This window comes from Mesoplodon densirostris, chromosome X (assembly GCF_025265405.1).
Source record: "Mesoplodon densirostris isolate mMesDen1 chromosome X, mMesDen1 primary haplotype, whole genome shotgun sequence".
NCBI lineage: Eukaryota > Metazoa > Chordata > Mammalia > Artiodactyla > Ziphiidae > Mesoplodon > Mesoplodon densirostris.
In genome coordinates, this window is record NC_082681.1 from 116,516,484 (window position 1) to 116,541,608 (window position 25,125).

The following is a 25,125-nucleotide window of genomic DNA, read 5'->3' on the forward strand; positions in this document are numbered from 1 at the left end:
GACCAGCACACTCCCGAGACGGCACTGAGAGAGCGCAGCCGCCTTCGCAGCAGCCTGGACGCGGGCAAGGCAGCCCTCGGCGCTACCGGACGTGGCACCTCCTCGGCTGGCTGTCCACCCGCCCCTGCCCCTGCCCCTGCCCCTGCCCCTGCGCCTGCTTCTGCCAACCTCGCTCCAACTCGAACGTCCACTCTCTCCCGTTCTTTTACTGAAAATATCCGGGAGGTTTTTCTCCCTAAGACGCCTGGTATTGAAGTTAAAAAATTTAAAAGCCCAACCTCTCTTCCTCCTGACACCCCACTTAGCTTTTTTTAAATTTTCCTAATAGCATTTTGGCGCTCTAAGTTTATCTCCCCAGCGTGGGCCCCGGCTTCGGGCCGGGGAAGCGAATGCGAGTCTGTAAGATAGCTAACAGTGCACTTAACGGAAAGGGGCGTCTTGTTCTTGTTCTCTTCTTTATCATACACCAACCAAGGTTTTTATATCAAACCAAAGGGAAATACTCTGCTAGAATATGGACTGTTGAAGTCACCAAACTGTGATTATTGATTCTGTACATACCATTGTTATTAAAAAAAAAAGAACAGAGCTTTGTATATTTGAAATGTTATAACGCAATTGCACTCAGCGTGGTATGGTAAAAGTTTGTCCTCCTGTAGATTCTTACTGTGTTGTAGATACGGTAGGGTTCCTAGACAAATATTTATGTACTCAAGCCCTTTATTTAACTTATTAACTGTAGAGGCTTCCGAAACCTTCAAGGTAAAGGCAATGGTACAGTACTTTTGTGTAATGTGTAACTGTTATCACTTTTCCTTGCTATCTAGTGGAGAAGTGTCACGCTCAAAATAATAAAAAAAAATATATGTTTAACAAAAGGAAGTGTGAATACTCTCTACAGGCTCTGAGGGGACAGCAGTAGGGAGCCCCCCAGAGGCCGGGCGTGGGCTCCTGCGCCCCGGCACCTCCAGGGTTTATCTGAACTCGCGTTTTCCTGGCAGAGGCCCCTGGTTTGAATCTGATCCTCAAAGGATCCGTAGGGTTTCCTACGAAAGTTAAGATCGCTGCCGCCGCGGCGCTTTCCACGCGCATCTAGGCTTTCCTGGGTCGTGTCGCAGCGGGAGCTGGGGGGCCCGGGGCCCAGAGGTGGGGTGGGCTTGACGGAGGGAGGGAGGGAGGGAGGGTGTACCGTAGGCATTGTTGACGGTGAAGACAGAAATTTGAAGCGAGCGGGAGTCTTGGCTCGGAAGGCGAAGGAAACTGTTTGTGGAAAGTGCCACGTACAAGGAAGTGCGCAGTCCGAGATGACAGGTAATGGCGAGAGCGAGGAGCCGAGGCGCTGGCTTCCGAGGGGGCGGGCTCCACGGTACACGCGCGGGTAGGAGGGTGTGTGTGTGAGAGAGAGAGAGAGAGAGAGAGAGAGAAGAGAAGAGAGAGAGGGAGGGAGGGAGGGAGAGGGAGAGAACGCAGGAACAGTGATGGAAAGGCAGCGAGGGGTATCCAAGTGGCAGATCTTAACTCGACAAATGTCATTACATCACTTATCCAGGCATTGGGAAATGTATATACTTAAAAAAAAAATCTAAACAACTCAGGTTTCGCGAGGAGACCCAAACAGATTTGCAGTCTGCACCCTCCTGGGCGCACCCCTCGCCGGCGACGACGGTACCTTCTCCCTCCCCCGGGCCCTGCCTGCGCCCCGCCGGGTGACCGCTCGGTGTAAGCCCGCCCGCGGGGGCCGGGTCTCGCCAACGCTCCCAGGGTGATGGGAAAGGGAAGAGAAGCTTAATTAGTTTCAATTTGCAGTAATTAGCGCGCTGGACCTTTGGGGAGAGGGGCAGGCGTGGGGGGGGTGCGGAATGCTGCGGCGTGACGAGCGCGGCTCTCGGAGCCGGTGCCGCCGCCCCGCCAGGCCGCGGGACAGTCGGTCTCGGCGGGGGGCGCGGGCGTGTCTCCGGGCCGGACCCGCCGGGCTCCGCGCGCGCTCCCGGGCCGCGCCCCAGAGAAGGGGGGGCGGGTCCTCTCGCGGCCCAGGGCGCAGGCGTGCGCGGCCGAGGGGCAGGTGCGGGGGCGGGCAGAGGTCAGCGGTGACTCGGGGGTGGGCGACGCGCTCTGCAGCTGCCGCGCTCAGGCCTGGGCGTCCTCGGTTCACCCGCCCGGCCGGAAAGCCTCAGCTCCGTGTCCCCCGGACACCTTGGGGAGCACGCTCGCGGGATTCAGGGCTGAGGGGGCTCCCCGGACCTTTGCCGTCGACCTTGGCGGTGAGCCACCCGGCCCCGGCCCTGGGCTTGCGAGGGCGGCGCTCGCAAGCGGGGGCCCGGCCCGAGGCACCGGGAGTAGGCGCCAACTACCTCCGCTCAGCCCTTCCGCCGCACGCTCCTTTTTCGGGGTTTGCAGGCCCGGCGGGAACTTTCTAGGACATCCCCCGAGGTCTGAGTGTCTCAAGCCTTCAGATTCCACAGGGTCTCCTGGGGTGAAGGCCGCTTTCCTGGGGTGGGCAGGGCTACTCGGGAGTTTTGGGTGGGGGTGGGACGGGGAAGTGCAGGAGGGGCGTGAGGGAAAGGGCTTTTTTTTTTTTTTTTTTTGGTGATCGCTATCAATTTTCCGTCGATTTTGGCTTTTTGTTTCGGTAGCGGTTTTTTTCCCCCCTCCAGGCTGCCAGTTGGATGGTATACGAGAAACAGTACCATTCTTCCTGTTAATGAAGTCTTTTTTAAGTCATTTTTTCTCATTTGACCCTTCCATGGAGCAGAAGCAAATTGCGTGAAATTACCTCCAAGGATTACATTTATTACTGGCCAATGAGAACCCCTTGCCTTGTTTTACAAACTCTTAATCCTATGTCATTCTGATGCCGCAAACAAGCCCGGTCCTGGGCCTCCTATTCTTTCAACTTTCCCCAGCTGGAGGGACCTCATTCTGCACTTAATATTCCCCATAAATATCACACGCTAAAGACCCCCTGACTTCCAGCAAGTCCACATTAAACATGTGACATGTCACGCATGACAAACTCTGAGTATCTTTTCAAAGCAGCATTAGAAGCAAAGAAACCAATTTTCTTCTCCTTCCAAACCTCCCCAAGTGCTGAATGATGGGGATTGGAAAGAGCCACTGGAGCGTACTTAGGGGGATTTTATGAGATTTTCCAGAATGATTTAATCTTATTGTGAGCATTATTAATGAATGGCAACCCAATTTGGCCCCAATATCTGGGAACGCGGTCACAATGCTGGGAGCGGCTGACCGCCCCCCCCAACCCTAAGCAAACCTCTTCCACCCTAGAGGAGGCCATGCAGAGCCCAGGGGAGTCCGGGAGAGCCCCTGTGATGGGGGTACGGCTGTTCCCTATCACACCCAGGCCGAAATGCCCCACCACCCGCCTTCCCAGGGCCACCCCTACAGCATTTTGGGTGAGGGGTGAGGGAGCCCGGTCTGGCCTCTGTGGGAAGGATGAGGGGAAAGGCTAAGTGAATTTGCTACATTTTCAGACAGGCTAGCCAGATCCGGAATGGGCTCCAAAAGGCAAGGCAAGAAGGCAGCAGTTGGCAAAGTATTTTCAGAAGGTGCCCCTAAGTGTTCTTCCATCACCAGCTACCCATGGGCTGGACTGTAGACAGTTAGGGAGGACAGCTTAGGTTTGTGTGAGGAAGATAGAAAGTGGATGAATTAAGGAGTGACCGCCAAAAGGAAGGTTTTGGGACTTGAAACTCAGTCTTCAGCTAAAGTCACCACTATTGGTCCCGGCCAGTTTCCCACTTTTTTTTCTCCTACTACCCCCACCCCCCATTGGAGCAAACACTTATTATTACTGGTTTTGATCTGTAACGCCAAGAGACAAGGCACTTGTACTTCTCTTTTTCATATCATCTTGAGTGCAAAGATCTTACTAGAATGGAAAAGGGGCTGATGTTAGAGGAAAGGAAATTATACGTAAGTTAGTTCAACTTGCTTTTAGAGGAAAAAAATGTGTGCGTGAGCATGCATGTATGTGTATACACAGAAGTGTGTCTGAATGAAGGGGGTCTTAAGTGGGGCCTAAAATGGTATTTTGGAACACCGAGTTCCACGGAGCAATTGCTTATGCATTTAAGTGACAGTGGCAGCCTGGCTGGGGGGCGGGGAGAAGAAAAGCTGTCACCTGACCGGGGCGGGGGGGCGGGGAGAAGTATTTTTCAAAGGAAAAAGTTGTGTTGTCCCTGGACGTTACTAACAGTCCAGTTTGAAGTATACATTTTTTCCTTTAAAGAAAAGGGAGTGATTACCAGTTGTACATTAAGAAATGTCATTCAGTAATTTTTATTCATTCTCTGGAAATCTTCGTAAAAGTCTGAATCATACTTCTACAAGCAGCAATTTTGTTAATCCAGGGGGTTATTACTCTGGGCCCTTATTAGGTTCTACACCACTGCCAAGCAATCCTATAACCCTCTCAAAAGAAGTTTACCTCCCTGTTATAAAACCAGTAGTGGTATTTATACTGTGCAATAATTAGTGTATTACTTGAATCCACTAACACGTTCATTTTATCTCTGCACAAAACCTCTAGTCTGCTTATAGAAAGCTTGTGCCTCCTTTGGTGCTGGTAAAGTGGTGAAAGAGTGAATTGAAGGCTGGTTGCACTTTCTCCTTTTGCCTCGCCTTAATTCCCATCTCTTTTTGCTCTCATCCAATTAGCACAGTGTATTAAGCGGTTTATCATCTCATAGTCAGCTATTGAGAGAAACAAGGCGAGCACTTTGCAATAGAACCTGCGCTCCTTTGACACCCTCAGGTACTTACATATTCCACTGTGCTATGAATAATAGAGGAAGAATGGAGCGCTAATTCCCTCATCAAAGAATGCCTTGTCTGCTGCTTTGCTCAACAACACCATTCTGATCAAAAGAAAAGCAATAAAGCTTAGCATAACAAAACGAAACCTACTTATTAGCTTAGTGGTTAAATTAATGCAGAGCCGCTGCTATTCAAAACCAAGGTTTGAAAACAGCCTCCAACAACCTGATAATGCTGCCTTCGGGATGAAGGAATTTTAATCTGAAATTTGAGGCTGGCTCAGATGAGTTAATCTATTAAACTGCTATAAGGAAGCTCCACAGCAAACCGTTCAATTAAGAAATATTTAGGTGAGCAGTGAGAGAGAGAGAGAGAGAGAGAAGGAGAAAGGAAAGGCAAGGCGGGTTAAAGTTTGGGATGAGAGATGGGAGAACTGAATTGAGGGTCTGGGGTTTAGTGTGTTTTTCACAAAACCCTGACACAAGATAGGGAAATCTGCTTTTGGAGTTTCTTTATCTTTGCATTACTTGCCAAACTAATTTAAATGCTATGTTCGAAAACGTGTGTTGAGGTGTGTCTGTATGTGTGTTGTTGGTAAGAGGAGGTATGGGCTGGAGAAGGGAGTGGCTGTGAGGGGCACCGAATTCATCCCCTTTCACCAGCCTCTCCCAAACTCCAGTCTGTCAACTTTGATTAGCCCCACGTCTTGGGCAACAGTCTCGAGACGAACCCCATCTATTTCCTAGACAAATTAAAACCTTAACTGAGCAAGCTCTTGTACGATTTTCAACTTCTGGCCTCCCCTGTCCCCCTTTACCTGAAGGAGAGTTGAGAGCAAGTTGTGACCCTTGCTAGACAGATGTGCTCCCTGTTGTAGGCAGACCCTAAATTCAACAGGAAACATGCCCCTTTCAGATGGGTTCCTTTAGGGCACTAAAGGAAATTTAGTGCCCTCAATTTAGCCTAGAGGTTTAGTCTGGCCCACAGCATTCAGAATTTTATTTTTAAAAATCAGTTGCCAAGGTTTGGAAATCAAGACACTTCGTGGCATTTCTGGATTCCTGGCTTCTCTTGAAAACCAGATCATATGGCCACCCTGGCTCTGTCCCTCCTAGAATTGCTGAGTAGCTGCTGCCCCCTTTGGACGGGACATGGCCACTTGGGTTTACCAGGCCCTGCCACTCTCCAGTGTGAACCCGGCCTGTTTCACTTTTATCACCTGAGCTTAACACTCATGCCAGGGAGCCTGTGGAGACATATGGGGAGGCTCCCCCTGTACAAAGAAGTGGGCAGCATCTCTGTACCCACCCTACCCATGCGCTGACAACCGACGCAAATCAGGGAGTAGAAACCTTTCTCAGGGAAAAGTGACCACGCCATGTTCCAATCTTCCAACAGAGAGATCCACTGGAATTCATAGAGTTGCAGTTTCAACTTTCTATAAAATCCTGGAATCCTCAGATGCCTCCTGGAATCCTTAGGTGCCTCTCAGAAAAGCCTCTTAACTAACCTGGAGTTACTGATCTGAATAAAAAAAATCAACCACTGTGTTAAGCTCTTTTCGGGAACTGTACTAAGAAATGTCTGACTTTCTACAGAAATGGTTCCTGCCCTCACAGTGATAACAATCTACATGCAGGGACAAGAAGCAGACCAGTGAGAACCTGTTTCTGTCTCCTGGAGTTTCTTGACGAGCAAGTTCAAGATAACCCTCTATTTGTATTTACCATAATAACCCCAGGTCCCAGGAATCAAGGAAAACGTGCCTTCTCTTCGGAAAGCAAAGTGGGAGTGTGGGCTCAGGAAGCATACATTAGAGAACCGCCTGTATAACCCTATACGGTAACAGCAAGGAAAAACCACCTAATCCTTAGCTTCCCAGAGCAGCCTGGGTGCTGCAACTTCTGATAGGTTGCAGAGCCTGAGGTACCAAGGCATTAATTAATTAACCGACACGGCCATTAACCCAGTGTTTCTACTTAGAACCTGAGTATAGGAGACAGAGGAGAAATGAGGAGAGGGTGAGGGAAAGAAAAAAGAAGGCGGGCTTCCCTGGTGGCGCAGTGGTTGAGAGTCCGCCTACCGATGCAGGGCACACGGGTGCGTGCCCCGGTCCGGGAAGATCCCACATGCCGCGGAGCGGCTGGGCCCGTGAGCCATGGCCGCTGAGCCTGTGTGCATCCGGAGCCTGTGCTCCGCAACGGGAGAGGCCACAACAGTGAGAGGCCCGCGTACCGCAAAAAAAAAAAGAAAAGAAAAGAAAAGAGAACGCAAAGCAAGATACAGGGCAGCGTCATCTCCACAGCTTAACAAGTAAGCCTTTACTAGGGTCCAAGCCGGGTGACCTTTCTCCCAGGAGCCATCAGCCTTGCTTTCCAAAAGGAGACAGCACCGGGCTCTTGGCTTAGCTCTCTTTGGCTGTCCAAGTCAGCAAAGCACATGAGAAGCCATACTTCATCTCTTCAAGGACACAAAGTGCATGGAAATGCCACTCAGAACACTGCAACATACATCACACCGAGGATCTCTGAGTGGAGACCCGAGCGGGCTGAGGTTTGGGAATGGGATGGTCTCCAGTCATCCCAGGAGGCTGCCCTCTCCAGTCCAGTCTTTGCACCTGATAAGGAGTCACTGCAACTGATTTCCCTTTAGAAAGCTTTATTCTGAAGTGAAAAAAAAAAAGCACAGCATATGTTTCTTTTATGAAAATCCATAGGTAGATATTTTTTAAGAATATAGCATAGTTGTACAAGGGGAAATATGTTTTGTTAGTATAATCTTACCAAGAACGTAAGAGAGGAAAGACTGATACGTTGAAATATGTTTGGCTTCTGGCAAAAAGGCACCGTTCTGAAGAAATGAGAAAAATATCGCCAGGGCTGATGAACCATCTCTCCCCCCAGTTTTTCTGAATATAACACAACGATCCTCACCCCAACCTATACACATTTTTAATGAAATGCTATAGGATATGAAATTATTTAACATGTGCTTTCCTTTTGTATAAACCTTTACCTAGATTTTCTACTTGAGGAAATAAAAAAGGAAGGTGAGAGTAAAACGGCTGCGCAGTGTGCATGTACGCGCGCATGTTGGGCTTTGGAGAAATTCAGTACACAAGTAAGCTCTGTTTAATCTATTTAGTCAGTGCAAGGCTTCTAAATCTCCCCCCTCGGCTACCTATATGACAGAAAGACTGAAAAGGACAGCCACTCCTGGAGCCAGCAGCCTGGGAAGCACTTGGGTTCAGACTGGATTTAACTGGCCCGTGAAAAGGCAAAGTGTCAGCCCTCGGGCCAAGCTCCACGAACCCCTCTTTCTGGGGGCGCCTCTGCTGAAGGTCCTGGGGCAAAGCCTGGGGCGACTCGCATCCCAGCCACTCTCAATTTCTCTTCCCTCACCGACCCCTCCCCTAGAAATGCAGTCCCCAATGCGAATGTGAAGCAGCCATCTCCAGGTGGTGTTTCAACAGCACGAGGTATACTGTCAGAGGAAGGCGGTTTTGCTGTTCTCTGATGCTTGGTAGATTAAATATTTTTGCAGTCCCTTCCCCCTTAATAATCCCCCTCCCAAGCCACATCCACACAAACATGATATGTAGTCCCAAAGGAAAAGCGATGCAGGAGAAGCAGCCAGGGCCATGATGCAGGTGCCGAGGATGCGGGTCTTCCTTCCACCGCCCCTGAGCGTCCACTTCCGGGAACCCCTCAGGACCACACAGCACAATCGGCGAAGAGTTTGCTGAGATTCACTTCGGAGTAGCCACTTTGGGACAAGAACTGCTCTGCTGTGTTCTTGAGTTTTCTATAGTCCTGAAGAACTCTGGGAGTAAAAAACTGCTTCTTCAACTTATCTAAAAAGAAATAAAAGTAAAAGGATTACAAGTCTCAGAGGCAGCTTCTTTTAAAGAGCATTCAGTATTTATTGCTCAAGCACCAGAAGCAGGGGTTGTGCATTCTGTTCTCACCTCCAGGTCAGATGTCCTCACGGTCCTGTGGCTGGTCTACCCCTGGGGCCAGTCCCATGCCGGGGGTGGGGGGAAAGGACCCCGAGATTCCTCTGTAGAAGCCTTTCTTCTTTCCCCCTGCCCGCCACTTCTCAGCACCTAGCTGATTCAGCGCACCGGGGACAGAGCCCCCCCTCGACTGACGGGAACTGCAGGTGCACGGCCGTGTGCGGCAAGCAAGGTGAACTCCGCTCCCAGACACCGGATTCGCGGCACTGTCAAGCACATGCACACAACTGCATGCAAAGTTCGGATGTGGCAGGAACTAGTTTGTCTCAAAAGGAAGGCAGAGCCTCCCAACGCAAACTCCCCAGATCAGCTGGGCCTAGTCAGCTTCTTCTAGTCCCTTCCATCTGCGTCCCTCTGCTACACAAAATCTCCTCTGCTCAAAGAGGCGAGGGGTAGGCTGTCTGGAGAGTACCTGCCCATTGGCAAGATTGCTTTTTTCTTCTTTGTCTGCACTGTGTGCCCGTGAACTTGAGGGGTGCAGCCGTCCTTCCTCTGTTCCTGCCACCCCATTCATCCCTGGCCTTAGTGAAGGGTACTCTCAGCCGGAGAGAGAGGGGGTCCTTCCTTTCCCTCCCCAGGGTGTGAGACCTCTACATTTGGTTCTTTGGAAGGAGCACTGGGCAGAGACACCCAGGTCTGGTCTTTTGGGGACGGGGGTGAGCCCTGGGGTTGCCAACCCTGCCCAGGATGGTTAAGATGACACAGCTTTTGTTCAAAGCTGCTCAGGAACCCTGTGAGGTGTTTGGAGAGGCCCTTCTAAAAAAAAATTCCCCATCTGATGGCTGAGCAAACTGGGTGGTTAAGTCACTTGCCCCAGGGCACATAGCTGGAGATCTAGGATGCAGAAATGCAAACCCAGGTAGCCAAAACCCTGAGCCCACGCTCCGCAAGGCTCACTGTGCCCCGTGCCCCTCACTGTCCCTGCACTCCGTGTCACTGCTCCCAGATAGAGACGGGCAGGCCCCCAGATGCTGGCCTGGGCCAAGGAGGCTGGGGGGAACGAGGCTGTCCGGCGCCCCGGGACAGGAAAGCAGCGGGAAGGAAACAGGGAAGGGAGTGCAAGTGCACATCAATCACCAAAAGAAAAAACCCCACGGAAATAACAGAGCAACAGTGAACTCTACAAAGCACCTGGAAAACGAAAACTTGGTCTCCAGGTTTTTGTTCCTTAGCTACACATTCGTGTTTGTTCTCCACAACCTTTTCTAAATTACATCAATTGCCTTTCAAAAACCAACAACAAAAAGTTTTGTAGAGAGGATTTAAATGCCCAAAGCGGGTGGAAAGAGGCGAGAAGAGAGAGAGGGGGCGCATCGTTAAGCCAGGAGAGAGACACTTTGAAAGTTCTAATTATCGGAGTCTGGGAATACACAACAATGGCCCGAGCAGTGACGGCCGGAGGCCAGCGCCCCGTGCATGTGAATGACACAAATGCATGTGTGACGGGGAGAGACACTTACAGAGCTGTGGTGAGTCGGAGCACGGGAGGAAGAGAGAGGGCACAGCTCCTGATGTGTTTACCTCCTCTGCTGATGGGATATTGACTTTTCCCACCAGGTTGGTTAGAAAGGGGACTATTTACGCTGCTACACAGCGGAGTCAGAATGACAACCAGCGTCACTTGGTGCTCTTCCTCGTGAAAGACAACTGGGACCGCCAGCATATCCCACAGCCGGTCAATACGGCCCAGGCACCATTCCACGCCGGTTAGAGATGCAGGAAAAGGCTCCTACTTGCTTCCCCAATGAGAACTGAATCAATAACGTTTGGAAGGTCTTCTAGGAAACAGAACTGCACGAGCTGTCACAGGCCACATCGGGGGTGGGAGCTGAGGTGGGGAGAGGGCTCACCCCTTCTTCGTGGTTTTTCTCTCCCTGCTTTGGGCACCTGGGCCACCCACGTTAGGCTTCTGTCACTCTGTTTCCCTTAATGCTACACCCACCCGCCACTTTAGAACTCAAGGGAAAATCCCAGGGTTAAATGGTGGAAACCAGTTAATGTAGCCGGTAGAACCTGATTCCTTCTCCCTGTTCCAGTTTTGGGAGTCAGGGAAGAGGCCATCTCATGAGCACCTGACCCGAAGCAACAACTGTTAAAAGATTTCAAGAGGCCATCAGGCAAGAGGCGGAGAAGACGTGCAGCCATCCCGCCCCATCCACAGAGATGCCACTGGCCATGGCTGTTCCTGTCTCAACAGCCAACAAAAAAACCGAAACTTCAAGACAGGGAAGGAACACACAAGCACACCAGCAAAATATACTCTAGTGGACTGAAGTAACACTGGAAAGCACTCATCTTAATACACCAGCAAAGCAAATCTACTTTTCCTGGGAACAACATTTGAGGAACATGTATCTACAGCTTATTTACCCTGGTCCTTTCTACATGATGATTCCTTGGGGTTATACACTCATTACCACAAATATCCTGTGCCCAAGCCCTATGAAAACAATGAAAACCGAGTCACACTAGACTATTAACTATTCACACAATATTTTATCAGACAAGAAAATGAACTGCTAACTTAAAAGTTGGTTTCTACTAATTAGAGTCTAAAACCTCAAAATCATACAAGCTACAGTATTTTCTACATGGGATGACCTAGGCCGTCATCTGCATGTTCAACTTGTCTTAAATATTTTATTTAAAAGTCAACTGATCAAATAAGATGTCAGAACTATTTTTTTAAAAAAGTGGCGTAGGGCCTCCCTGGTGGCGCAGTGGTTGGGAGTCCGCCTGCCGATGCAGGGGACGCGGGTTCGTGCCCCGATCCCGGAGGATCCCACGTGCCGCGGAGCGGCTGGGCCCGCGAGCCATGGCCGCGGGGCCTGTGTGTCCGGAGCCTGTGCTCCGCAACGGGAGAGGCCACAGCAGTGAGAGGCCCGCGTACAGCAAAAAAAAAAAAAAAAAAAAAAAAAAAAAAGTGGCGTATTCTCTCATCTAAGGAAACCATCTCTATTTCAGATATTTTATTTCCGTGTCAGTAAACTGAAAATCTCTTTTCAGCTTTACTCTTTGTAAAACCCTTTTTGGACTTAAAGAAACACACTGAACTAGAAAGCACGAGGCAAAGACATTTTAACATCGCCTACTGGTTATTTTATTTTAATTAAGGCAGGCTTAGGCACACAGGCAGCAGCCGTCTCTGTTCTGAATGTCTGTTTCATTTATTTCCGTGCAAAGGTATCAAACAACAGTCAGTTATAATTGATTCTGTCAGGTGTTATACAGTCAGTCATAATTGTCTCTGTGTAGAGGTGTGTCAATTTACTATATCTGAATTAAATATTCTGTCAATTATGAAATCAGGTAATAATTTCAGTCAGTTTTTTTAATTGCATGGCTTCCCACCATACTGTTCTCTGATTTCCCACCTTTTCTAATCCGTAGCCTCCCTCCCTCAATGCAACGTGAGCTTTGCTATAAGGCGTGGAACGCAGGAAGCTTTGGGAATTTTGAAAGAAAACCTCTTTACAATTTAAAACCATCCGACCCATAGAGAAGCTGTTGGAGCCTCTAGCCTGGCTGTCTTTCTCTTGAATATCAATCAATAACCGAGTCTGGACAATGCACGGGATCTGAAAGATCTCAAGTGACATCCCTGTTTCAAAGACAAACACATTTAGGGCCCCAAATCAAATGACAAGTATTAAACATTTCTCCATCAAAATAAGAAAGAAAAAACGTCATCTCCCATTGAATTCTTATTTAGAAAAAAATTTACAAGGCACAGTGCCAGGCACACACAGCATACGATGCATTCATCAACTAACCAATGCCTAGAGGACCACTGTCACCTGTTAAATCACATCTTAGATGTTAAAATATTTCTAAGGGCTGAAGAGTCTCTCTGTTAGTCCACTATCCAGCTCCAGTCCTACTGATAAATAATTATCTTCCATTTTTTTTCTCTCCTTTTCTGTTGATACCACAATACAGCTTTCCAACAGAATAAAATATCCATGGTTTAGCTCAAGTGCTCTACTGGGCTGATCTGACAAGTATTTAGAAGTGTGATTATAATTCTCTCCGTCACTGGTCTGGTTCACGTTCAATAAACAGAGGCTTTCTGCGGCCTGGTGGTGGCGAACAGCGCCCTTCCCTCTCCAAGCGAAGGGAGGCGCTGCCGGATGCCACCACCACGAAGGGCTGGTGCTTGGAAGTTGGGAAGGAGCGGAGGGGCATGGAAGAGGGGAGCAGACAGGGTGAGCCGGCATAAAGAAGGCCACATCTAGAATGAAAAATAGAAGGGAGAGTCGTGCCCCTCACCATGTTGCAGTGGAGAAAGAGTCACCTTGAAAGAGATCAAAAATTTCCTTTCAACTGGATGAAGTGACTCTATCAGGGTTGGGTTTTGGGTGTTTGTATTTGTCATGTCGGAAGAAAATTGCCCATGCATCCCTCTTGCTGAGGTTATAAAAAGTACTGTCAACCACACTGGACAGAATTTTTCTTTTTGGGGGGGTACAGAGAGGGAAAAAAACACATTGTGTAGGATCATTAAGCACTGTTGTATAAATAAAGTTAGAAGATCAAACGAAAGAGGGGACTCGGGTTAAATGCTGGAAGACAAGCTTAAATAAAGTTCTAAGAAAAAAGCAAGGCACGCTGTAATTCCAAGAACCTATTGCTTCAGACAATTTACTTCAAAAAATAAAATCAGAATGGTAAATGATTACCCAAAAGCAATCATGTCATCATCACTGAGAGATGGAATAAAATAATTTTTTGTGAAGTGGCTGAATGAGAGCAACTTAAAAGCCACGGAGCCTGTCAGAAGCACATTATTTCTTTTTACACCCCGTTTCCCAATTCATCTCAGTGCTGCTGACTAACCTCGGCTCCCAGCAGGTGGAGCATTTAAAATAAATAGCATTTCCTACAAAACGCGCTCCAACTGCCCCATGACAGACGCTTCCAATTCCCGGCCAGCCACTGGATCAGCTTCAGCGGTATCTAACAAGGTGTAAATACAATAACAAGCATGTAATTAAGTGAGCATGATGAAGTTAATGGAGATAATTCATTCCATTTTGGGCTTATGAATATTCTATTAGATGTTATCAGGCAGCTGGAATAGCTGTTAATTTAATCATCATTCAGACCAGCAAAATGTTCTTTGTGCGAGCATAATTGCAGAGAATGAATAATTGATTTGACAATTGTACCAGTGGATTTCAAACAGTTCTGTGCGCTCTCAGAGCAGGAAGGGAGGAGAGCTGGAATACTCAAAGCACTGAAGAGGTGGCAGAGAAGCCAGCCTGTAAATTGAACATTATCAGGACACAGATAAAGGACAACTTTTATTTTATCAATGCAACACAATTACATTACAGCGCGCTAGTAATCATCCTGCCCACACTTTAAAACGGGAAATAAATTGCTCTTCATGGGAAAGGACAAAAAGAAATATCAAAACCATTTTGAATCCATTGATACTGGATATTTAATTTTTTGGCATTATATTTTATTATGGGAAATATCAAACTGTGTTTGAAATTACTGGCACATTTAACTCTGTTACCTGCAATCAGGTACACAGATTGTATTTTACATGTATCTCTGTATTACAGCATGTTCTATGAATTACAATGACTTTATTGCCTTTTTTAAAAACTACCCTAATGTTTAAAAAGAGCCATCATTGTGGTATACAAGAGTATTGTACACTGTTAGCTATCAGAACTATAGGAACTCTTCTGGATATATTGAGCAAAATTTTATTCTTCAAAGGGTTCTATACTGCATTCGGGCAGAAAAAGTAGCAATAAAATGTTGACCTTCAACAAGCGGTTTCCAATATGAAACTAAGTTTTATTAAGGATAAACTCTACCAAAGGCCTAGAGTTCTGAGTTACTGCCCCAGGAGAAAACACGTCAGTTTCTCCCCAAACCCTCCCAATATGGCTGCTAATGCAAACACCCTTCATGGCCCTCTATTCTGTGAGCTTGTTATTTCATCAAAGCCAATGGGACAGGTGGCAGCTACAGTGGATTTGATGTGAGTGCTATTTAAAAAAAATTTTTTTTAAATAAATTTATTTTATTTATTTATATTTTATTTTTGGCTGCGTTGGCTCTTCGTTGCTACACACGGGCTTTCTCTAGCTGCGGTGAGAGGGGGCTGCTCTTCATTGTGGCGCGTGGGCTTCTCATTGTGGTGGCTTCTCTTGTTGCGGAGCACGGGCTCTAGGTGCGCAGGCTTCAGTACTTCTGGCACACGGGCTTAGTTGCTCTGCGGCATGTGGGATCTTCCCGGACCAGGGCTCGAACCCGTGACCCCTGCATTGGCAGGCGGATTCTTAACCACTGCACCACCAGGAAAGTCCAGTGCTATTTTTTAATATACATGAAGTCATAAGAAAATGGAAATATTCCAAATATCTTAATATCTAATCAATGTTCCATGACAGTCAAGAGCAAAGATGATTAGCTGCAGGTCAGCAGTACTTGGGGTGGGGGTGGAAGGGCAGCTGGGTTGGGAGGTGGGAAAGCAGAACCAACTGTGAAGTTTGTTTTTCAATACATCCATCCAGCGTTCACCACCCAACTCCATTCTCATGGGTCCTTGTGGGGAAAGGGAGGGTGAGAAATGTGTTTTGAGTTTTAAAGATTCCCAGATTCTGCTGTTTACACCCATCCCCCTGCCCCCCCACTGAGGACCAGAAGTACACAATTTTCAGGTATGTCTGATTTCAATGACCTCACAGCCTCAGAGTGTTGAAATAACATTTTCCACCTGTACCACTCTTCCTGAAGACTCCAGGCTTTCAAAGCCTTGTGTCAGCAACAATATCCAAGAAGTGTACGGAGTATCTTTATTGTTTACATACCATTTCTAATCTATTTCTTTATTTTTGGCTGCATTGGGTCTTTGTTGCTACGCGGGCTTTCTCTAGTTGCCGTGAGCAGGGGCTACTCTTCATTGCGGTGCATGGGTTTCTCATTGCGGTGGCTTCTCTTGTTGCAGAACACGGGCTCTAGGCGCGCGGGCTTCAGTAGTTGTGGCACGGGGGCTCAGTAGTTGCGGTGCACGGGCTTAGTTGCTCTGTGGCACGTGGGATCTTCCTGGACCAGGGCTCGAACCTGTGTCCCCTGTATTGGCAGGTGGATTCTTAACCACTGCGCCACCAGGGAAGTCCCACCATTTCTAATCTTGATGTTTAATTAGCTTAATCTCTACTTACATGGTTTCTAAACCTGGGTGCTATCTGGTGACATGTACTACTCACAGGACCTGGAAATCATTTACCCTGGGAAGTTAACAGGGTGTGGGCCGGCACACTCTTTTTTGGGAGGGAAGGGCAGACGAGGGAGGAAAAGAAAATGTACTAAATGCAGTAAGTATAGATTGGGAGTTGGCATTGGCTTTGGAATCGGAAATTCTGGACTCATTTCTGGGCTCTTATCTGTGGATGTCAAGCCCCTGCTTATTTTTATTCACTTTAATGAATGAGTAGGTTGAAGGGTTAGTGTGCCCAGGCAGTTTCTGGGATCAAGTTATGCTCAACAAATGTTAGTCACTGACAGTGATGGTGACAGATAGGTGGGAAAAGCTACAGTCCAGTTTAAGTGATCATTTTCCGGAGGTGGGAGAAGAAAAATGCCCTTAGGGTGTAGCAAATAGGCACAAGGGGCACCCAAGGGAACGGCTTCCACACTCCCTGTCTGGGCCGAAGGCTGTGTCACCAGCTAAGCTCCTGTCCTCTTAGGGATAAAGGCAAAAGAACATAGAGAGGCCTTGCCTTGGTTGCCCCTTAATCCTCTGGATATCTTCCCTTCTCACCAGCCTCCTGTTCTCACGGCCCATGCTACTGTGTCAGGGACAGTTCTAATCCATGTAAACTGGACAGAACTATGACTGGGCCATAGTTGGACGTGGAGCTAACAGTTATGCTATGATCAGGGCCCAGGGCCACTTCCACTTTCTAGATAGAGGACAGAAAAGAGGCTGTGCCCGCCTAGATCCTGGCACTAAGGCAAGCCTCCGTCAACACCCTTTCCCTTCTGCACACTGGGGATGGATGCAGCTACAATTATTCCAAGGGCTCTCGGCCTTTCCTGGGTTCCATGTTTGTTCATGGGTTGTGAACATTCCCTCCCAACTTGTGTATCATGCAGCTATAGATGTCATATCCCAAGATGGTGAGAATTACATTCTTTATGGAGGAAAAGTGAACATTTTTGGTTAATCCAAATCAAATAGGTACTCTGGCAACATAATAATATAATAAATGACTATATATTCCTCTCAGGTTGTTGGACTGAGGCTTCAATATCTCATCATGCGAGCTTATCCACAGGGAAGCTCACAACATGGCAGCTGGTTTCCCTCGGAGTGAGTGAGCAAGAGAGAGTGCGTGCTCAAGAGAGAAGTCAAACTCTTCTGTAACTTAATCTCAGAAGTGATATCCCATCCCTTTTGTCACTTGGTCCAGCCCACACGCAAAGGAAGAGGGCTACTGCACAAGAGTAATATGGGGATCATTGGGGTGCCATCTTAGAAACAGCCTATCAGAGAGGGCCACTGCCCTGGACAAATGGTGGGAATACAGGAAAACATGAATAAATATATTATTTGCCAACCTGCTGGGGTAACTGACTCAGTGTGGAGTGCCTAAGCTAACTGACTCAGTGTGGAGTGCCTAGGGAATGGGTGGCAATCTAAGATCTTAAGAAATCTGAGGAAAAGCAGAAAGAGAAAGTCAAAGGCAGACTGTTAAATGACATCAAACTCATTATCCAAGGAAAATATAAGAAGGTAAATTCTGTATTAGATAGATTTTTTTTTGGCTGCTCTGGATTTAATGTTTATGTAAAATGGATGTGGTTTTGAATTTCTGACTCATCAGATACAATCTAAATATTAAAGCAATCCAGCCACTCAAAGAACCAACCATGAAGTCTGAAATACCAATGTTTTCAGAGTATCAGGATTAGCAACCTGTACCTTCTTAAATTCTATGAACTGATATACTGTACTTTCTCTGGGATAAGTTCTTCCATTAAGCTAATATGATTCTGTCTCTTGGAAACCTGAAGACCGTGGTGTACTCCATTCCAGGATATGACAGTGACACTCCTTAAGTAGGATTCTCTACCACTTTCAACAGAATTGACCACATAGGGGATTTCCCTGGTGGTCCAGTGGCTAAGACTCCATGCTCCCAATGCAGGGGGCCTGGGTTCGATCCCTGGGGTCAGGGAACTAGATCCCACATGCTATAACTAAGACCCGACACAGCCAGATAAATAAATAAATAAATACTTAAAAAAAAAAAAAAAAAAGAATTGACCACATATCTTGAAACCTTAACTGGCTGGTCATCAAGATGGCCATTGTCCCTCTCTATCAACTCTTCTCCCCCATCAAAGACTCTAGGGTTGCCCTGGGGAGGTAACTAGTGGCAGTGCTCCAGCCTACTTAGCAATTTTAATACGGGCATCCTTTCTCTACCATAACTTACATCTAAGGAAATGGAGTGTCTTAAGGAAGGAACATTTTCTTAGAGAAAAGCTAAAGGCTCTTGTGAGACTAGGTGGCCTAAGTGAAGCCACTGATAAACACAAGCTGAATGAAATGTAAATTCTCCCTATAGAATTTGGCAAGAATTTGGGAAGTGTGACCTAAAAATTACAGAAGGCTTTCTCTTGAAAGACGGAGTCCCTTTAGGCTTCTTCCTCACAAGGGTGGCCAAGCACTGGCCATACTGGCTGACTCCCAGATGGGGTTCTTTACTAGAAGCAGTCAAAAAATTTTTGGTATTTTATGTTTTATACCTTTTATTATAGGGCAAGGGTTAGCCAACTATGGCCTGAAGGCCAAACCCAGGCTGCCACTTGTATCTATCAATAAAGTTTTAGTGGAACACAGCCATGCCCATTTGTTTCTGAATAGTCCATGGCCACAATGGCGAAGCTAAGCAGCTACAATGAAAACAACCCCATAAGTTAAACAGAGGAGACACGATACCCATGAGGAAACTGGACCAGGAAGCTTTTTGCAAGGATCATGCTCTTTCCTCTAAACTCAGTGTGGAGGGACACAAAGAGCAACTCGCACTCTCCTACCCCCCAGCCTGCGTGACTGAGATTCAGAAATGCACAAGTTCTCCTCAGCACTCTTACAGAAGATCTCCCGTCTTTGGCCCAGGCAACTGAAAGTCTTTGGAACTTTAGCCCATGTTGATGCAGGATGCTAGAACGAACATGCTCATCTTCCCCCCGGGGTACAATGCTGTACCAGGGCATGTAAGGCCAAATGGTTCACTTTATAGATCTAAAATCTGCTCTAATAAAATCTGCTCTAATAAAAATATGAATTCTTATTTCAGTGTGTTCTTTGGTTCTTCTTGGATGAAGGTCAAATGATTAGAGAAAAAAAGATGGAATGAGCACATCAGTGAAGTTCTATTGCCCATTCCAGATTGTTCTCAAATAAAGCCACAAACAAGTTCTATTGCACATTCTCAGGTTCTTTCTTGTGGTAAAACTTAAGAAAGTCCTTTTATATGCTCCTTAAAAAAAAGGGGCTTCTATCAAGGCATTCTTTTGAGAGAATCTGTTAGTAGTTAGAGACACTCACCACCTCCATGTCAACAAAGAATACACACATTGCTCTGCATTTTTACTATCACAATCCTCAATGTATACTTTTTAATGCTTAGTCCAAAGCTAATTACAAAATGGGTCTGACTGATTTGCAAATTGTTGCTAGCCATTTAAAGCTATGTCACACTTAAGACTCAATGATTAAAAGGGAGAGCGGTGTGTCTCTTACACAGTACAGTTCGTGATTAAGTCACTGAATTCTCTGAACCCTCTGACCTTGTTAAGCAGCCTCTAGGCCCTCATTTCCCTCACTCTGCAGATGGAAGCGGGGAGTTCCAGGGAGGCAGGTAGTGGAGGATGTGACGGAATGACAGAATACCTAAACCACAATTCCACAGAAAAGGTAAATGGTGCTGAGGGAGATGTAACTGCTAGCACGGATGCATCCCACTATGCAGGGCAGCCTCCTTCCCATGTTAAGACAGGACCACTCACACTGGAGAACATGCAATGGCTTCATTTAGATGGCACTAGCGGATGGGCTGGTTACGAATACTGACCGCATCATTATCAGGGCCTTTTCTTGAATGCTTCAGCTAACATTAAATGTTCAACTAGAAACTGAGGAAAATATGGATCTGAAACATGCTTGACTATAAGCCCAGAAAACCATGATACCTGGGAAAGAACTCTGGACTAACATAAAGCTGAGAACTCGGAGACTCTTGACAGGTGCAGCATTTGTCTATCTTCATCTCTACAACCAAATGATGACATCCCCCACTGGCAAATTACCCGTGTTTGGGCTTCTCCACTTGTTCATTCAACAAATATTTACTGAGTACCCACAGGGTGTCAAGCACAATTTGGGATGGGGTAGGGGTGAAGGAAGGAATCAAAGACTAAATCAGTATGACTGCTATACTTCAGGAGCACAGTTTGACATTCTAGCTGGATTTTTAAAAATATGAATAAATAAATACACTACAATTCTACGAACCCACAGGAGAAGCGTGGATTATTAACTCATTCAAGAAATATTTATTGAGTGCCTACTATGTGCCAGATAACTGTTCTAAGCCCTGGGGATACAGGAATGAACAAGACGGACAAAAATGCTTGCCTTAGCCACCATGGAAGACAGTATGGAGATTCCTCAAAAAATTAACAGTAGAAGTACCATATGATCCAGCTATCTCACTTCTATTTACCCAAAGAATACGAAAAGAATACAAAAAGATATATGCACCCCTATGTTCATCACAGCATTATCTACAATAGCCAAGAAAGACAAGGAAACAACCATCAATGGATGAATGGAGAAAGAAGATGTGGTGTATATATATACAATGGAATACTACTCGGCCATAAAAAAGGGCAAAATCTTGCCATTTGCAACAACATGGATGGATCTTGAGGGTATTATGCTAAGTGAAATAAGTCAGATGGAGAAAGACAAATACCATGTGATTTTACTCTTATGTGGAATGTAACAAACAAACAAAATAATAAATTTAAAAAATGCCTGCCTTCATAAGGCTTAGAGTCTGATGATATAATAGATATGGTTAACATAGAGAGAAAAATCCATTAGAGATAGTATAAAGATAAATAAACATACATTCTTTAGAAGGCAGTCCAGAAACCTGAATTGCTTTTATTATTTTTGTAATACATCTAATAGACCACAACTCAATTATTTTGAGCACAGATTATAGGTTATTTATTTATGCAATTTTAAAAGTCTAAATAAATTCTGTGGAAGTGGAGCAGGCTTGAAGTATAGTGTTACTGCCACCCTCAAAATAGCCCATCCGTTGGCCCTGAATTTAAAAATATGGTTCACTTCAAAATACATCAAATACAACATATACAGCTGCCGTCTGTCCTGTAGTCATAGTGGGAGTCCCTTTCATTCACAGGCAAAGCCAGTGGAGCGGGGGAGGGACTCGAGATGGAGAGAGGATAAATTGCATTTGTGCTATTAAGAAAAAAAGTAGAACAGTGAACCCAGTGGTTGAAAAGTGAAGATAAAAAGAAGAAAACAGTAATCTTGCTATAGAAACCAGAGAATTATGTTCTTGCTCTCCCCCCACTTTTTTTTTTTTTTTTTTTGCTTTCACACTGTACAAACTCTAGCACCCCGAACAACTCGCTCACTCTCCTGCTATTTCCAGCACTTTAAAGAAACTTTTCAGCATTTCTGTTTGACGCATTTTTTTCAACAGGGAGGTGAAGACAATAAGTAAACAGGTAGTGAAGGGCTATTTAGAGAGCTGGTCAGTCACAGTAATAATAAAGGGAAAAACCCCACCAGAACAGAACATCTATCCTGTGTACAGCAGCCACAGACGGCACATGACCTCTGACAAACAGTTTTCAGAGTAATTTTAATGCTACTCTGGATTTAACTTGACTAACTGGTAGCAATTGAGCACATCTTTTTTTTTTTCTTTCTTTTTCTTTTTTTGTGGCAGCAGTTATCTAAAATGCTACAATAACAGCATCAAAAGTAGAATGGTGGAAGATTGGTTTTCCATTGTGCTGCTGAACTGGCATAATGCCCACTTTAAAAGCAATTCGCTGCTCATCACTGAAATCTGGCAGACACGACACTAAATGCCTTGAGGAAAAAAAAAAAGGGACTTGAGAAGGGGGAACCCACTCCAACCACCACGCAAAGGGGGAAAAAAGAGCACCACAGATGATGAATATGGGGAAGAAGAGAAAATTGCCAAATAAAAAGTTGAGCTTGGCATGCAGACTCCCAACAGGCTGTACTTAATTTGCTGGAGGAAGATTTTGTCTACAGGTCTGCATTAGGAATAGCAGAACAAAACAAAAGCAAAATATATATTTATGCCTGTCTATTGTTCTGATGAAGCAAAAACCGAGTGAGTTCCATCCATCATTTGTCAAACATGTCTTCCCCGTTTTATTTACCACCAAATATAATGAGTAAATATGTGATAATAAAACTCTTCTTTTTACATGGACATATACAATTTTTCCTCCTGCTAAATACAGGTAATGATTTAGGAAGCTTTCAAAATGTCTTTTTACTGTCAATAAAACTAATTCTATTCCCATTTTCATGTGGGAAAAAAAGGCTTTACAAATGAAAATTCAAATTAAAATTCTGATTATAGTGTAGTGTGACAACACCTGTATTTATAATTTTACTGTCAGCTGGCTTGTAGTGTTTAACAATAGCTCGAAGTAGAAAAGTAATTGGAATTTGTCTGTAACATGCCAGATGACGGCATCGGGAGCTTTGCTACGCTACAGCAAAATTTGGTTTGATGGCAAAATAACCTCACTGAGATTTCTACACATAAAAGGTTATCAGGGCTGGAGGGGGGAAGGTAACCCAGGTATGGGACCCCTTCCTGAATCTGAAGAATCTGAGAGTTTGCATCTGATGAGTAAAGACCACCATGACCCTGACACGTGCCTGCTGTCTCCCCTGCAGCCTTGCAAATGGTGCCGATGCAGTTTAGTTTCTAGAGTTCCTCCAGAAAAACAAAGATCAGATAAACAAACAACAACGGAAACCCTGTTGTTTCTAAAACAAACTGGTGACTTCATTTAGTTATGAACTTGGCAGAAGCAGGTGGGATGGCGGATCCACCAGCGGATGGGAAGCATACGTGGGGACTGAAAAGTACCAAGGTGGAGCAGGGCAAGGCCCTCTCAGACAACAAGGAACAGAACGCTTTCCATTTCTCAAAGGCTGCACAGCCAGGAGCGCTACAGATATTTATTGTATTCATTCACTTTCAATAACCACAGATAAATATAGGTACCCACACAGATGCCTAAGATTTGCTATTTATCAGAAGATTAAGAGAAAACTTACACATCCCACTTACACTTTTACTGAAGCAATATGGAGGAAAAAAATTATTTAAAGCAGTGTTCTGCTGTCAACTCGAATCTTTCAGAACTCATAAACACACGCTAATCTCCACACACAACTTGCCTTACTCTAGTCTACAAGTGAAAAGCCCATCTTTTTCATTATCCTAAAGATGAAAAAAAAAAGAAGCCACATACAAAAGAAAAACAGAATGACAGTGATGTTTTAGTTTACACTAGATATGGCAACACACACAAACTGTCAAAACTATGGAATGAAAAAAGCTGTTATCAAGCAACTGTCAAGAGAGTCCTCTGAGATTTGGAAATCTTGTGTTTACTGTAACTACTGCACATTTTACACAAAGAAAGAAACAGCCCTCTCCTTGCTCTTGCTGCTAAATATCATGCAAGAGAACACAGGCTTCTCCCTTAGTATTTAGATTAATTTTTTTTTCCACGTGTGTAATTCTGTGCTTGACAGAGCTGCTCCCCTCCTCCTAGCTTCTCTAACAATATGGCCAAAGTTCAGAGAGAAACCCGAGGTTACATCAAACATTATTTCATTTCGGAAACCATCACCGCCTCATTTCATGTTGTTAACTGGTTGTCTGTCTATAAGAGTGGAATCTGTTAACATCAAAATGCATAGTCTTCACCTGAATGATTTTCCTGACTTAGAGTTCTACAAAGAGAAGCGTATAGTTGAAAAGGCACAGACACTTACCATAAAATGATTTTAATTCATTACTCTCTCTTTCCATCTCCCTATCAATGCATACCTCGAGAAACCCAAATCCCTAAAGGAAAATTACCATCTAATAAGGGGGAGATATGGGAAAATACAGGGTCCAAATCTCTTCCACAATGCGTGGATATTAGTGATTTGTAGGTCATTTCCCCAACTCAAGCTCAAGGGGCAAAATTCCCCTTGTAACTGAAGTCAGTACATTTTATTATCCTTGCGAATGAGGCCTTTCTACCTGAACACCAAGGCAGCATCACTCAGTCTGACGCTTAATTCCTGCTCTGAGGCCACGTGCAGAGCAGAGCCTCATCACTAAGAGCAGCAGATTAATGTGAGTGAAAGCACTCTTCAGGTGTTTCCATTTTTATTTTTCATCTTCCCTTCAGACGCAGAATACTCGCCTCCTGACATTCCTCAGGATGGAGAAAAACTGGACAGCAGAACCTTTACTATATGTGTAATTGCCTGGATTCAGATGAACCGTGGGTCAAGTCAAATCGCAAAATAGGTTATTGCAGAAAAAAAAATGTTAGCAACAAACAGGCTGACATATAGAACAACAGCCATAACTCTGGACCAAAGAGAGTCCATTGAATTTACTTCTGCACATCTTCCTGGCATCCTTCCCTTCTTGGAGAGCTAATGAGAACATGGGGACATTACTGATGCACGTGTTGGCCATCTCGGTGGTGACATAGAAGAAATCAATGTGTCTTGAGTGGATCTTGGCTCTAAATAGGTTATAATGGTTGCCCAATGCTTAGAACATACTTATTTTAGGTTTCAGTGACCTGGTATGACTCAGTAACAGAAAAGGTCAGTCAAATTTTAACCTGAGGTAAAAATGGTTTAACAGTGATGTCAGTTTTATAAAAATGAACATGACTGCCTAGTAAAGAAAATCTGAATTCTTCTAAAGCTCTTATGTAATCTTTTATGATTTTTAAAGTATCCCTCAATTATTAATAAAGGGAAAAAGAGGAATATTGACATGTTTTATCACTTGCATTCTCTAGTACTATTTTAGGGTAAGTGGCCAATTTACATCCTTTTCATGCAATGAAAATCAAGTTTTATGCAATTATCTTAATACCAACCAGTTCTCTGCTAATAATATTTTACTTGAGGTAAATAGTGAAGATTTTTTTCCCTTAGTCTAGTGACATTTTGGCAAGTT

General features: G+C 45.3%; 1 protein-coding gene across 1 annotated transcript in view; it reads right to left on the reverse strand.

Annotated features, from left to right (window-relative positions):
- Positions 1-7,463: 7,463 nt before the first annotated feature.
- Positions 7,464-25,125, reverse strand: part of POLA1 (DNA polymerase alpha 1, catalytic subunit) — a 300,188-nt gene continuing 282,526 nt past the window's right edge. The window contains exon 37 of the mRNA XM_060087247.1: positions 7,464-8,629. Within this exon, the coding sequence (XP_059943230.1) occupies positions 8,484-8,629 (146 nt within the window). The 3' untranslated portion in view covers positions 7,464-8,483. The remainder of the gene's footprint in view (positions 8,630-25,125) is intronic.